This window comes from Athene noctua, chromosome 9 (assembly GCF_965140245.1).
Source record: "Athene noctua chromosome 9, bAthNoc1.hap1.1, whole genome shotgun sequence".
In the NCBI taxonomy this organism is placed as follows: Eukaryota; Metazoa; Chordata; class Aves; order Strigiformes; family Strigidae; genus Athene; species Athene noctua.
The window spans coordinates 4826803-4843039 of NC_134045.1; the positions used below are offsets into that span (position 1 = coordinate 4826803).

The window sequence follows — 16237 nt, forward strand, 5'->3', positions numbered from 1 at the left end:
CTTGACTGGCTCCCTGGTCCACAGTGCCCATAAACATGCCCATGTAAGGTTTCTTAAATCCAATAAATGTTCAAAACCCAACTGCCAAGGACAGCAGAGCTCTCCAGCTTCTGCACAAAGAGGTTTGGCTGAGGTGGGGAATCCCACCCACTCTGGACTCATGCTCTTCAGGACACTGCTGCAGAAAAACTGAATGACTTGCCAAGTGCCAGTGTGGGAGCAATGGCCTTTGAGTAGAACAGCCAACTGCAGCTCCTCTGAACTCACTCAGAACAAGAGTTTTTCATCACCATCTCTGCATTTGTAGGAGGCTTGCTTGGTCTTCTCCTGGATGGCAGCTTGAGGAAGGGGCTGGCTGGGTAGAGCAGAAATTGCTTAATGGAATGTGAACAATTATGAATGGCACAAGCAGAGAAAAAAAATGCATTCAGAATGTCTTTAATCATGTAACACTAAAACTTCTTTACAGTGTCATGGCAATCTACACTTCACCATCTGTTTCATTTTTGTTCTGCCCCCATTTCTCAAATACAGAATAAAAATGACATTTTAAAACGGAACACACGGCTGTTTCTACAAGACTTCACTGCTCCAAGTGAGTATTTTTTGCCTGTTAGTCTTGTATAAACTTCTTAGATTACCAGAATTCTTTCTTTCGGTAAGAATTTTAAAAGATCAAGCTCTCTCCTCCCTACCCTCAGACCTCCATTACATTACTAGGTGTGCCTTCTGGATTAGGATGGCAGCCTTTCTTCCAGGCTCAGTATGCACCCCAGAAATGGAAAGGTTTTTTGGGAAAAAAAAAAAAAAAGATACAGTGAGTTATTTTAGGAGTATCTGAGTGTATTAAAGTTGAGAGGTTAGCTAGAAAGATTATATTTGAGACAGAAGGATGCACCAAGCATCCATCAGGGCTTTGGAAGATACTCTGCACTACATTACACACGGAGGGATTTTGTTATGGACCATCAAAGAAACTGTTGCTACGAAAGACGGAAGAGACAATCTTTCCAGTGGAATTTATAGTGCCTTCGCTGTCCGAGCTGGACTCCGAATCGCTGCTCCCCGAGTAGGCGCCCAGGCCAGGCAGGATCCCAATGCACACGGCTGCTGATGGACAGTGGACTGTGGAGCCTCCCACTGAGCTGGTCCCCAAGGGAACACAGGATGGTTTTTCTGAAAGAGAGGTACCTCAGTCAAAAACAGGAGTGCAGGAAAGGGCTTTTAATCAGCCCAGGAACTGCTGCGTGTCACTCACCTGCTACTGCCACAGATGACTGCAGGATTTAATTAAAGCATAAGGCAGCTTTATGCTGCAATACAGCTATTCTGACAGGAAGCACTTGCTACCTCAGGGGATTTTTTTTTTTTTCCTCATCACTAGTTTAAGCCCAGCTCTATGCTGGCATTACAGATTTTCATTCTAAAGTTGTCAGTTTGATGCTTGTCAAGTACCAAACCCACTAAATAAGAATAAATAGCTCTGCTTTGTGTAAATGAGTACGTTTTTGTGATATAATGGCATAGTTGGGGAAAAGTTTTATTCCATCATTCTGCTAGTCAACATCTCCTATCTTCCACAGCTAATTAATGATTTCCTGTGTTTTGAAAGTTTGTTGAACAGAAGGAGATTCAGGAGGCACCTTGGGTTGTCATTATACAATTGCAGCTCACCCTGTTTGTGTCAGAGTATCTTGACAGCAAATCAGTTGCAGCCCTGACAGCTGAAACTGAAATACAACTTTTTTTCTAGTTTCCCATAATTTTCTGAAACAAATTGGTTTCAGGATGGACAAGATCACTTTATAGCATAAAAAGCTAATAGTGGATGTATACAAATACATCAAATATTGCTGTGAAAAGAAAGGGGATGATCTGTTCTCCACGTCTCCTGTCGACAGAACAAGCACTGGGCTCAAAATGCAGCTAAGGAGACTCGTAATACTTATCAGGTAAAATTCTCTAAGGGTAAAATCAGTTAAGCATTAGAATAAACTGCCTAAGAGGGTGCACAATCTCTATCTGTGGAGATTTAAGAGCAGCTTAGACAAACACCTGTCAGGAATGGTTTAGGCAGGGGTAGACTGATGACCTGTAGAGGTTCTCTCCAGCCCTATGAAAGCTGTCAGCACCTACAGTTACCATTTCTACTGCTTTAAGAGAGAACATGCCAATTGCAGTCTGCTATCTTGCATAATGAAGGAGCAGAAAAGCAAATCCTTTATCAGATTTAACACCAAGTCAGTTGCTGTTCAGGTGAGAGACAGACAGCTTCCTACATGCAGAAATCAGGACATACCTTGACTCTTTTCATCATGATCAGTATCTAGTTTCAACCTCTTCACACTGTTACCACCATCTGAACTGTGGAAAAAATAAGAAAGTGTCTTGTTCCTCAGAAGCAACCACTTAATTACTGTGAAGTTTGTCACATTTTTACCACAAATGCCAGCAGGATCCCCTGATGACCATCACCACTTCTAACTGCTGTTAACTGGGTCTCCTCAGGGAACATGCAGGATCCTAGAAAGGGGCAACACCTACACTGCAAGTATCACCTGTTAACCTGGGAAACGGAAACACGCCTCTGGGAGCCCAAGTCTGACCTCCTGCACAGAAACCCAGAGCTGCCTATTCAGTTGGAAGTACTCCACAGGAGATCAGGAATGACTACCTAAGCTTCAGACAGCCCACATGACCACAGGCTTGCACATGTCAATGACCACCACGCTTGCTGGTGCAACATTCATATCTTTTCCCTTCCAGGGTTTCCTTCCTCTTCTTCAAGCACCTAGAGAGCCTGTTCTAAAACATCTAGAAATCTTGCACCCAGTAAGAAGTCACCGGGCTTTGCACTATTCACACACAGCTGCAGTGTCTGACTTAAAAAAGAAAGGGGTCCTTTTTTGGGTCCAAAGTGATCTTGAGGGAAAGGAGTGTTACCTGGACTTCTGACTCTTCAGAGCTTCTACAGCTCTTCCTTATCACTGCTAGTTTCTTCCCCTCCCCTTTTACATGTTCCCAATCCTAAGCCATTCACATAAACACATGCTTCCCAGCTTCAGCTGTGATGAACTAAAATGATGAAGTATGAGCATTTTTATGCATTAACCCTTTTCTGCCCCTGTCAGAACGTGCAGTACAGATGAAAGGTTATTCTGTGCAGGGAGGTTTTAATAGTAATACATCCTTTACAGCAAACTACAAAGCTCAGAGAGCAGATGTTGAGCTCACGCTACACTTGGTTTTGGCCAGTTTGCAATAAAAGATAAGATGGCAAAAATAGAAGACTGCAAAGCAAGTCTGTGATGGCACTGACATGTCAGTTAAGATACTCTCTTCAAATAGATGCCATCTGCAGACTTTGGATGTGCCATTAAGCACATGCCAGCTCCTTCTCTACATCCTACTGGATTAAGTACTAGTAGTTACAAGAAAAAAAAGAAAAAAAAAATTGTTGGCTGCTTGTTATCAGTTCAGGGTTTTTCTTCTCTGCCTTCCAAAAACCCAAACAACTACCCAACCCCCCCCACCCCACCCCCCATTGGTAGTTGAAGTGCTTACTTCAGTTTTCAGACATGCAATTACTGCTGTACTGGGAGCTAAACATCACCCTACAAGATAAGCTTCTAAAATAATCTCTCGTTCTCTGGGACAGATTCAAAAACACTGACTGAATTTCGAGATGTCAGTAATCATCTTAAGTATTAGACGACTCGTCTGTGGGAAATAAATCTGGTCCCACATGCCTAGTTTCTCCATAACCTGTAGCACACCAGCAGCTGCCTTTGCAGGCCAAGATCAGAGCAGCAAACAGAACACAAACCAGCTGCCATCTCCCTGAAATGGAAAGGGTGTTGATGTATCAGTGTAAATCAGCAAGGAAGAAGTTTACCTGATGCCCTCAGGACCAAATTAGTACACAAAGCTCTTGTTCTGTAACCTATGTCTCTCCCATGCTGCCCCCAGCAGCAATTAAACCAATCTATTTTAGACACAGATAAAACCGGCTGATAGATAAATGATGCAAATCTGAATGAAATTACGTGAGTGAGGTGACACTGATGTCTACAAATAGATGTAAAATAGATTCCCTCTAGATCCCCAAGCAGGATTGCCCAAGCCTGGCAGTCTAGAATGAAGAGTCTACCCACTTGTTTTACACACGCTTATCTATTTGAATTGCTTCATGTTTTTCCCACAGTTTGTGAGAGCCTATAGAAACAAGGCTGATCTTTTCTTATACCTCCCCCCTTTTTTCTTTAGGGCTAAGGTTCACACCTCACTCTCTGGAGGCAGTTTTGGCCTGCCTCCCTTTACACTGCAAACTAGGTTCCGTTCCTCATGAATTTATAGAGGTGTGAAACTAACCTTCTGTGTTTCACAGCTCCTGCCAACAGCTTTGCCTGAGAGAATTTGTTCTTGTTTTCCACTGACTTCATGGGCAATTTCTTCTCAGTTTCCTTCTTTGGGTCCATACTGACTCCCACTTTGGTGAGAGTGCTGTGAATTAAGGGTTAAGGATCAACCAAGAAGGAATGGAGAGAACAGACACTTCCTCTCTGATATATTTAGCCAGCTCTGCTGACAGCAGTGACTGAAGTTCATTCACATATTCTATCAAAATAAACTTATTTGTAACGACATTTAGCAGGCACCTTTGGCCAAGACAGAAGAGACTTCACCCTCTGGGTTCAGAGCTCTCTCGAGTACCAATAGCAGCTCTCCCTGTAAAGATGTCCAGGCAGCAGACTAGGAGTTGCTTTTCTGAAGTCAGAAAGGCATAACACATGACACATTCAGCACCCACAAACATAATCATCTGCCTTTTCCTAAAGGTCTTAGAACAGCAAAAAGGTCAGACTGGACTAGGAAAAAAAGTTAAAAGGCAATGCAGTACTTACCCCTTCTACAGGGATCGACACATTTGTAAATCAAATTTGCTGCTTCAGCCCCTAATCTTTGCCAAAAAAAGCTAAGTAGCAATATGTGGACTCATTTCTACTCCTCAAACCCTCCTTTTGCTGAGCCCAGCAGACTTCAGCCTACCAAAGCAAAACAGTTCAATTTTCTGTTTTATCACTTCAACTTTTCAGCTCATCTCTTTGTAAGGGCCACAAGGCTGTTACTGCCAGTTTGAACACCAACCCCAAGAGGAAGACGACAGATCTGATTAAGGGTCCATGTGGTCCAAGATTCACCCAAAAAAGACTGAGACTGCACAGAAAAGCTAAGTAGCTTAAAACAGCGTTAGCAAGGTGGAATGCAGCTGAAACCTAAAATGAGGTGGACAAGCTTAAGCAGGTTCTCAGACAGGATAAGGAGGAGCTTGGTCTGTTATTAAGGCACACTCACCCTGCACACACACTGAACAGGTCTCCTTCTGCAGCAGGATCTAGTCCCATCCCTGATAACAGCTCATGTCCAGCGGTATCTGATGAAATAAGGCCCATCAAAGATCCTGTTTGCTAACGAGGTGCCACCAGAGTCACAAAAGCTTCTGCAAAGGCAAATCAATCTAATTTAAAAGGGTATTTGTTCTCTGACCACAATTCCACCGATCAGTTGACAACCACAAGCTAGAGCTTCATAAGTGTCCCAGTTACTGCAAATATTGGGATGGTGAATTTCACATTGATGGATCATACAGTTGAAATCACAGGTTTTCTCTCCCACTGAACATCTGCAAATCAGAAACTCTTATATCTTCCTTTGAAGTGATACACTCCAAGTCTCCAATCACTTGACAATTAGGAGTGTTCGGATGCCATTGCTTATTCGATTTACCTAAGGATACAGCAGTAACCCAGACTGCTCTCTACCTCAACTGAAAGTCTTCTCAGTCAAAACCAGGCTGTTAAATTCTATTTATTTTTTAAGATGGCACAGGAGTGCCATCCTGTGGCTATCAGAAGCCATCTGAAAGCTTGTTGTGTTTGTTGGTTTGATGTTGCAACACACAGTTCCACACACTGCAGCATTCAACTTCCACATTTAGGTCCATTACCTTGTTATATTCTAATACTGCACTACAAAAGCCTGGCTGAGGAACCCAAAGACTTTTCTTTTAAAAAGATACCAAATTACAGGCTTTTCACTTCCATCCAGGATGCTACTCTCCTAACACTCTTCAACTACCAGAGACACAGCACATTTTTAACAGAGATTTTATATATATTGCTGCTATTAGCAAATGTAACACTATACCTAGCCAAGAAGCATCTCCTCTCAGGAAGACTACATTAGAAATAAACCTCTCAATCTCAAACATCAACTGCATTAAAAAAGCTGTCCTACAGTAAAGCCTGCTTCTTGAAGGGGGACTTTTCCTACATTTACATAGGATTTAAGAGAAGATGTTGTTCATGGACAATTCTTGGAACCGGCTTAAAAAAAATCTGCAAATTTTTAAACAGTCAGACCAGTGGGGTCTGGATAGGGTAAAAAGGAAAAAACCAAGCTGTTCATGCACGAGCAAGTAAAATTCCTATGTATCCATGCACATGAATTTCTTATGCTCAAGGGCACATTCGGATATTCCAAGGCTTGTTTATCCTTATGATATAGGATTTCATGATTGTTCAACCTACAGAAATGAAGAAAAAAAAACCAAAGAAAAAAAGCTCTGTACCTGAATATCAATGCATGTTTTACCACGAAATGAATGCCTCTGGGTAGCTTAAACTGTATGATCTACCACGAAAAGGACCAAATAATCAAACCCACTGGGTTGGCATTCCTCTTATTAGTTTGGAAGAGCACTTGAACAGTACCTATAGATCCAACACGTTTACCTAATACCCACTGTTTTTTTGTCACTAAGCCATTAGTAACAACCTGCAGATGCAAAACCACAAGAATACCACCAAAAATTTCCAACACACACGAGTCATTTTGCAATTTGCTCTGAGGTTGCTTGAAATAATATGGTTTAAAAAAATAAAATTAAAAAAAGGAAATGGAATGGGCAAAATTTCTCAGTTTCTCATGAGATGAGGTGACTGTAAAATATTCTCCCTCTCTCCACACCATCAGCAATAAATTCCACAGTTTAATTTACAGCCAGACTTCAGATACAGAACCAGATTATATTATTAAGACTGCAAAGATTGAAGTTAGATGGCCTGTATGTCTTGAACAGGCCCCCTTCAGTAAACTCAGGGATCAGTGTGTTATGTGGCTAATTCAAGACAACCTAAGACTCCCTCTGGGCTGGTATGGTTCACCCTGGACGTATGTGACATAACTAGAGCTGTCAGCTGCTTCCACAGCACAAGCTCATACTGCACATCCCTGCATGAGCCAGGCCCACAAGCAACTGAAACTAAATATATCCTACAAACATCCCATTACCAGATCCAACAAATCAAGAAAACATTCCAAATCCGTCAACCAACTACAGCCTATTCTTGAAGTAAAACAATGCACCGGTATTGCTTTTTCATAAATGCATTACTGAGATAACTTAGATGCTCTCCACAGAACACACGTCCTAAGTTGTAAATCATTAACTAACACAAGGTAACGCAGGTCTCTGCAGCACTGGTGCTATTCAGCTTTATTTGCTGACTGGTCTTGGTTACCTCCTTGTGTCCACAGACTCTTTCATTTATACTAAAGCATCCTTGAGAACTTGTGCTTTGTTCACTGATGACTTAAAAGCAATGGTTTTCATTAGGAGACAAAGAAACCATCAGGTTCTACTAAGATTCAGTAAACCTCAAAAAAACAACGTTTAGCTTAGAACAGAAATCCTCAGCTCATTCCAATGTCCCTTGACTGGCACTGATTAGAGAGAAAAAGCATCCTATATTATTTTCTAGCTCATCATGAAAATTTGGCATTTAACAGCAGGCCAAACTGTCTTGCCCTTAGTACTGCCTAAAAGTCTGTATAACCCAAAAAAGTTGAGTCTCCACGGGCATTGGCTTCCCAGAAGGAAGTCAGAGCATCTGCACAGATGTATTTAACTTCTCATCCTGCAGTTATCAGCAAGGGAGGAAGTAACTAATACTTAAAGAATAACGGAGAGAGCAATCCAAACGTTATTTCAAACAGGTATGTTAAAAGCAGCCAATATGAAGTCAGAAAAACAAATACCACCACTTACTTTTCAATAAGACAAAAGCAAAAGATTAGAATAGGCTGGTTTTTCTTTACGTTCTCTTTTTAGCTATGGTGTTTCATGCCCTCAGTACAGGAAAAAAAACCCCAAACAAGGGTAGGGAAGAGGAAAAAAAAAACCCTAAAGACATGTGGGGGCTGAGGGGTGGAATATCAAACATTACAGCGGGAGATCCAAGCTACAAGAACATTAAACTTTAAAAGTCTATCATTGTACATGTTCTGTAAAGCAGTTTTACAGAAAGAATGTCAGTGACAGAATAAAACTACAGCCCAGTCTCTTATCCTCTCCTATATAACCACCAGCCGTTTTAATGCAAAGGATATTCTGTATTCATTTAGTTCTTTCAGCTCTTCTTCTCTTCGTTGCTTTTCTAGTAGCTCTTGCTGCCGAGAAACCTCATCAAGGAAATGTGTCTCATCTTCGTCTAAGCCTCTTACCATATTTTCTGAATAAAGGAAAAGAATGCATATTGATAAGCTAAAACCACTTAGGGAGCAGCCATTTATTTTGCATTACTTCACCACTCTCAGAACATTTTCCAATGATTTCAAACCCCTCCATGAATGTAGGTAAGCATCCACATCTCACATATGACACTTCTAATATTGCTGAGGTAGAACAATTTGCACAAAGTCACTGGGAACATGGGGAGTAGAGTCCTGGGTGACTGAGTGACTTGGGTACTCCAGCAGGCATGCTGCTATGCTGACAAAAGGGTACAAAGCAAACCCCACAAGCTATGTGCTGGATTCGGTAATTAATGAGTAAAAACACTTCCCAGTTAATGATACTGGGTGGTAGCAACCCAAAACTCTTACACACTCAAGCACACAAACTAAACGAACTAACACAGTTTGAACACACTATTAACACAAAGAAAAGCAAGACACAATTCATAAGAAGCCGTGAAATGCTGTTGGGCTTGCCGATATAATTATAGAAAATCGACCAAGTTTTCACACAAGCAGCCTTTCTGCTGTTCTGAAATGCCATTTGGAACAGGTTACGCAAAACAAGGAATAACCACATTAAGCAATAATATATTTGTCATTTTGGTTTCAGACACCAGGTTCAAGTCTGTCTCCTCAGAACCTGTTCTTAAACCAGCCGACAACCAGAAAAAACCCACATTACTTCTCCCCATAAATCTTGCCTCAAAATAGGAAGTACATTTTCTTAAATCAAACAATTGTAACCGAGATTAACATCGCTTAAAAAAAAAAAAATGTAGAGGCAAGACAATTCCTAACTTCCAAATAAAAATAAATTTTTTCTAAACATGCTACCCTAGTTCAAGGAAAGTACATGCTAGTGCAGTAGGAAGGTCTTACTTTCTGTTCTGTAAATATTCAATGTGTCTCAGTCAAATGATTTAGTAAAACAGAGAATTGAAAATATTTTTTTAGAAAGACCAAACTACTGTATGTAGTCATCCTCAGAAATCTTAACCCAAACATCACTAAGTCTTCATTAGAGTTTAATCCCGTAAGAGGACTTTTTAGGCTTTTACATAAGGTCACTGGGTTTTTTTGACCTTCACCCACATAGTCAAATGCCATCCGCTTTAACGGCAAGCTAAGAAATCCATTTACACTGATAATTGGCAAGCTTCTGTCTGACAGAAAAGCTCTAGAAATCAATTATTATTTGAGGTTACGTTCTAAAGGCTGATCTCTACTCTTTCCAACTCTAAGAATGCAGAACTCATTAATCTTTAAACAGTAACTTGTAGCATTCACTGCTACTGCTGTGGGCCCCTTCAAACAGATAGCAAAGGTAGTAAAACTCTGGACATTTTTTGAAGCGAGTGACATAAATTAATTTCATTCTCTGCCTACCTGATCTGCGAACTAAGAGAAGCAGCCAGAGAGATCCTTATAGCTGACATTTTTGAGATTCCCTACCAAATAGTCTGCAGTAGGTTTTGTTCTCCAGGTTAGCAAGTATCTGTTGTTCTGCAAGGATTGCATTAAAAGCAGCTGGTGGTTTACTTCTGTAACCCCCTCTCAGAGATGCTTCTCATTCCAGTACTTGGTTTACAGGTTTCCTGAACCAAAGGTAAGACATTGCAGATCTAATGTAACTGGGCAAGGGAAACAATTAGTTTAGAAGCCTTTCTCATCCAGGTTGGTAGCAGTCAGTTTTCTGGTGACTACTTGGACAAGAATTGCTTAGTCACACCACCAAAGATGACTTGAATCAAAATTTACTGAAGTAAACTGGAAATTCTCCAGCTGGAAAGAATCCTATAGGTACAGCTGGACACTTTAGTGTGTTTATGCTGCTATCTGTACTTTCCACTTTTCACCAGTAAAAATACAAGCGAAACTTAAGAGACAGGAAATAACTTCGACTTATCTTTATTATGGCTATCATAATCATTTAAAAATAAATTTTTAGAAGTTGCATTTTAGAGAATACTAGTATTAATTTTCATTTAAAATGCTCTAACATTCTACTAAAATTATTTTACCTTGAAAAGGAAGACATTCTTGCAATGCTGAATAACCTACCAGAAAGAAGAACTGCTAGTCTTCTAGTACTTCACTGTACACTGGTTTTTATCCACATAAAATATTTAGAGTAACTGAGTGTGTGTGTTTATGCAAACAGGATTCTTCAGATTCTTCAGCACTAAGGTGCTTGTCCTCCCAGGTCCCATCATGGAGTCTGACTGATCAGAACGACAATGCACTAAACTAATTTTCTACTCCTGCAAAATTCCCATGGATAGAAAAAATACTTACGGAAATTTTAAGCCAAATTCAAGCATATTAGAGGACAAATTTTGTCACAAGTGGCCAAACTGGGCTGAACTCTGATGAGGTAAACTAGTGGTCCACAGTCCACCCAACCCTGATCTTTAGTTAGTCAGTTCCTCCCACTTACCTTCTCTCAGAGAAATCTGACTACAAGAATGATTCTAAAAACATCTACTACAAAACAGGAAAGGCAACCATGGTAATCAGTAATGCACCTGATAGCATCTGCAGGGGCAGGAAGCATCACTTAAAAGAACTCAAATATTGTGCCATAGTTAAAGGTAAAACATACTTTTGTTGTGTTGCAAATACAAGAGAAATTCCAGACAGAATCCAGTTTGGCAAATTAGAGTTTAAAGAACACAGTAGTTGAGGATAATAAGGCTTCTAGCTAAAGAACCAAAATCAATCAGAATCCACCTTAAAATGGAGTCCCACAGTATCATTCTCACTTCTCCTTAGACAGAGCCAATAGCTCTTTTTTTTCCAAAATGGTTGTCTAATATTTTTCTAGTTCTCATTATCATCCTTGCAGTCAGCTGTACATACACAGGTGGTACAACGCAAAGGATTTTTCTATAAAACCAGAAATTCAAACATCCATAGAAATTATGTTTCCATTTCATTAGAAGAGTTAAACATCTACATTCTGAAGAATCAACTTCTGTATGCTTACTTTTTCCAAACAGTAATCTTAAGCCTCAAATCACTTTTGTGTCAACTAATTACAGCTTGGAAATGTAACAGTTGCTGGAACAGGATTTCTTTTTATTGATTCCAATAGAATGGTCTTGTCTTAAAGCATGAGTTCAAGAGTCACAAAACCACATTACATTTCCACTTTTCCATGGACTTCCATCAGGGTTTTTTTTGATTTAATGTGTAAAATAAACCTAGTATTCCACACTTTACAGGAATGCAGCTTCATAACTACAAGCAGCTTTTGAGTTTTGCACATACGTGTCGCTGTCTCAGTGCCCAGACCGGTACGTTATCTGCAGGAACATCTACCATCCTTAAAAAAATACAAGATTTCAACCACACTTTTCTGAAGTTTCTGTTCATCTCTCAGAGAGGCAGACAAGACACACAGATACATCCCTTAAGCAGATGCTGTATACAGCTGTTGCACATAATACATGAACTTTTGGTACAAAATAGTAACTGCTAGTGCTTACTGAATTTAAATTGCTCCTCAAACTCCTGCTGCTTCTTTTCCCTCTGTTCCTGAAGTCTTTCATACAACGAACGTGGGTCATACGCCTCCTCTGGGCATTCTGAAAGGAAGGAACCCATCAGGAAATGAGACCGTTTGTTAGAAATACTAAATCAACAACATTTCTGAGTTCTTTCATGTAAAAACCCTTTGAACTTCTAGAATACAAGCTATTACCTTTTAGTTCTGTTTTCCACAAAAGTTAAATATTCTCCGATCTCTTTCCTATAATTATTAAAATGTATCCCATACCTTCTGGATCCTCAGGTTTTCGGACCTTTTCCCATTCCTCTTGCCTTCTCTTTCGCCGCTCCTCCAACTCCGATTCAGACACAAACCTCTTGTTAATCACAAGGTCAGCAGTACCATCTCCCCCATCCATTGTGGAACAGCCCGTCCTAAAAACGCAATATGAAAGACCCAGGGGCCTGATTTCACTTGTCAGTGCCTGAGAAATTACTACACATCCTGAAAAACAGACCTGCTGCACTTATAATTACTTGAGTTCTCTAAAGAACACTGCATAGTAAGTACTGATTGAGATACCTACTCACTGCATAACTGCTAAGACTAATAGCACCACCTATTACTCCTTCTTTACTATTTTTCATAACTGTATTCCCTATTGTCTGCCTCAGGCTGCTCTTCTAGAAGTCACATTTTAATGGACTTTTCCCCACCCTGCTTTGGATTTACCTTGCTTAAATAAATTTATTTAAGAAAAGAAAAACCTCACACCTACACTCACATCCTTTTATTTCAGTTCTTACACCTCTCTGCTCTAGAGAAAGGATCTGACACTTTGCCCTCACTTTACTTAAGTTCTTTTCGCCCACCCTGAGAAAACTTGATTAAGCTTCCCTGTTTTCAATGATCTGAATACGTATATTGAAATAACAGTGAGATTTTGGAAATTAGCAACTAATCTAACCTTCAAAAGCCCTCTGCACCTCTTTGCAGCTCTGGGAAGAGGTAGGCTTGGACAGACTATGTGTGGGGACTGTCAGTGGGGGTACACAGAGCTCAAGAGATGAGTGAAAGAAGGAATTCCCTCGGGCTAAGACAGGGCTGGGATTAGAAAACAGGAGCAGCACTTGTGACCAAGTGAGCACAGACCCTTCTCACACAGTACACCTGCCCTCTGCTTCAAGAGATCCTAATACGTGAGTACTGGCCAGGTCACTGTTTCAATACTAGGTGCAAGGTAAAGATGTTCCAAGGAGTCATCCTAAGAAGGAAGCTCATGGTCTTGACACCTGTAAGCCCAGGATGAAACAAATTGCTTCTGCTAGCCTTAAGTGGCTCACTTCAAGATTTATTCTGTCAGCTCCATGCTACAGAAGGAGGCATTAATGCCTATTTTTGCTTCTTACATCAAGCCTGTATACACAAGTACAATGTAAACACAGCATCAACTGCAATCCATTTAAAGTTACACTACTCTCACACTTTTATCTAGTTTCTTCTTATTTCCTTGGTATAACTTCAGTAAGTACCTGAAGGACTTGCACCCTGCACTGCCCAGTATTATTAATTTTGGATCTCACCCTGCCTGCATTTCAGCACTTGAAATGAACCCAGAACACTTACTCTTCCAGGGAGGGAGGGATGCAGTAACCCAAATAATGGAAGGAGACAATTTATCATTCTTCCTTCATACCACAAGAAACCACTCCTGCAGGAAACAGAGTCCTGAAATTCTTATAAAATTTTTAATACAGATGACAAACTGGGGTCTCAGAAGAAATCCAGATCAGAGCACTGGACAGACATTTGTCACAGCAGGATACATTCTTAAGGCGGGAATTATCAAAAGGAGACAAGACAAAAAGATTGTCTTAGGAAGTGAGGAAAGGACAGACCAAGGGCTGATGAGTTTCTCCTTTTTTAAACTTTTCTTTTTTTCTCTCTCTTGTTTCTTTTTTAATATCTAACTGTGATGGTTTGACTCTGGCTAAATGCCAGGTATCCACCAAGTCGCTCTATCACTTCCCCCCCCCCCTTCCCTTTGTTTTCTCAACAGGGTAAAGAGGGGAAAGAAGATAAACTAACCCTTGTGGGTGAAACAAAAGCAGTTTTAATATAAGCAAAGCAAAGCAAAAGTCCACGCGCGGAAGCAAAAGCAAACAGATTTATTCTCTACTTCCCATGAAGAGGCGATGTCGGGCCTTCTCAGGAAGCAGGGCTCCAATACGCGTAGTAGTTGCCTCGGAGGACCAAGGGTGACCACCCCCTTCCTCCTTTCTCCCAGCTTTATACTGAGCAGACGTCATATGGTATGGAATATCCCTTTGGTCGGTTTGGGTCAGCTGTCCTGGCTGTGTCCCCTCCCAAGATCTTGCCCACCCCGTCCCACTGGGGAAAATATCAGAAAGAGCCTTGGTGCTGTGTAAGCACTGCTCAGCAGCAGCCACAACACCAGGGTGCTGCCAACACCCTGCAGCTCCCAGCATAAACCACAGCACCATGAGGGCTGCTATAGGGGAAAACCGATTCCAGTTCAGCCAGACACAAATCCACCCTCAGACAAATCCACTTTCCAGAAAGCATGGACAACTGATCTTGGAGTGTCATTTCTGAAGGTGGTTCAAGCTGGAAAACTAGAGAGAAGAAAATTGAATCTTTCTCCTGAATACAGGTTCTAATCACAGGGCTAGCTTTCCTACCCAAGTGCTTTATAAACAAGATAACCTGATTCTCCATTTGTGTCATCTCAACCTCTCAATTTAGAGAGGAAATGGAAGGTTACAATACAATGGTGACAGAAGGTCATAAAAACAAACTGAAAGAGAGGGATTTAGCAAGAACACAGCATCATCTGGGGATTAAAGCCTTCAACACCAAACCACCTGTCTTCTGGATCAGCCAGTTCACTCAGACAATGTATTTTAAGATACTTGAAGTGGATTAAGGTTTAATTATGACTTGACATACAGCTATGGTAATTTCAGTACAATCCTGGAAACTGGTGTCTGATCAAACACACTTCAGCAAATAACAACTTTACTGTGTCCCAGTATGGGGCACAAAGTTGTGGGGAAAAAAAGTACAAATCAAACAGCTACACATTTAAGTTCAATTGCAATTATGAAGTTTGCTAATCTTGGGTGTATTCTTTGCCCTCTCCTATCTGAAACACACAAAATCTTCCAGACCAGAGAAAACACATGTGTTTGGCAACTGTTCCCTCTTCACCTACTTTTTTTGCCTTTATCCTAGTGAGTGATGTGCTGTCAGTGTAAATTACGGAAGTTTATGTCACAGATGTAAACTGCACCTTTGAATACTACCAGACAGTAACACTACCAGGATCAAAAAAATAAAACTTCATGGCCCTTGCCATCACCTAGGTTGGATCAAATACAGAGTAGAAACGATGTCGTGTGCAGCTTCCAATACGTTCAGACCTCTGCTAAATAACGGCCCCTCTATCCATCACTGCCACAAACTTGGGCAGCGCTCCCCGCAGCTCCGCAGCGCGTCGAATAAAGCGCTGAGCACCGAGCCTGGAGCCACCCTGGAGCCAGAGGCGAAGAGTCGCTCCCCACCATGGCGCATGCAGCCTAAAACCCGTCTCCGGGATCCAGCATCCGCTACTAACGGTGCCCGAGTACGCTCGGAGCGGGCGAGTCTCCTAGGCGCAGGCCTGGGCGTGCTGGGCCGGGGCCTGCTCCCAGCCCGCGCCGCCGAGCGCTCACCGCGACCTCCTCTCTCTACCTTCCCTCCACCTACTCGCTCCGGGAGCGGCCTCCCCCCGCGGTCCGGCCTCCGGCCCAGTCCGCCGCGCTCGCAGGGCCCGGGCCGGCCCTCTCCGCCCCTGCGCCCGAAGGGCCCCACAGCCCAGCCACGGCCGCTTCCTCCGCCGCGCTCACAGAGGCCTCGACCCCTGTCCCCGACCCGTCTGTCCCCCATGGCTCGGGCCGCCGCCGCCAGCACGTACCGCCGCCGCCGCCAGCCCGTTACAGCGAGAGGCACAGCCCGACCCAGAGCGCCGCCATTGATCCCTCCTCACAGGCCCGTCCCGGTTCGCTCGCCGCCGCCGGCCGCCCCACCCCTTCCGCTCACAAGAGCCAACCAAGTGAGCTCTTCCTTAGGCGGCGCCCTCCCAGCCAACAGCCAATCCCCGCTGCT

General features: G+C 42.2%; 1 protein-coding gene across 1 annotated transcript; it reads right to left on the reverse strand.

The window, feature by feature from the left end:
- Positions 1 to 422: 422 nt before the first annotated feature.
- PSME3IP1 (proteasome activator subunit 3 interacting protein 1) lies at positions 423 to 16147 on the reverse strand. The gene is made up of 7 exons (XM_074912927.1): positions 16047 to 16147; positions 12359 to 12504; positions 12069 to 12167; positions 8452 to 8573; positions 4372 to 4505; positions 2300 to 2364; positions 423 to 1176 (listed from the first exon to the last, which is right to left on the reverse strand). The coding sequence occupies exons 2-7, from the start codon at positions 12486 to 12488 to the stop codon at positions 959 to 961; spliced, it is 768 nt and encodes a 255-aa protein (XP_074769028.1). The 5' UTR covers positions 12489 to 12504; positions 16047 to 16147; the 3' UTR covers positions 423 to 958.
- Positions 16148 to 16237: the final 90 nt, after the last annotated feature.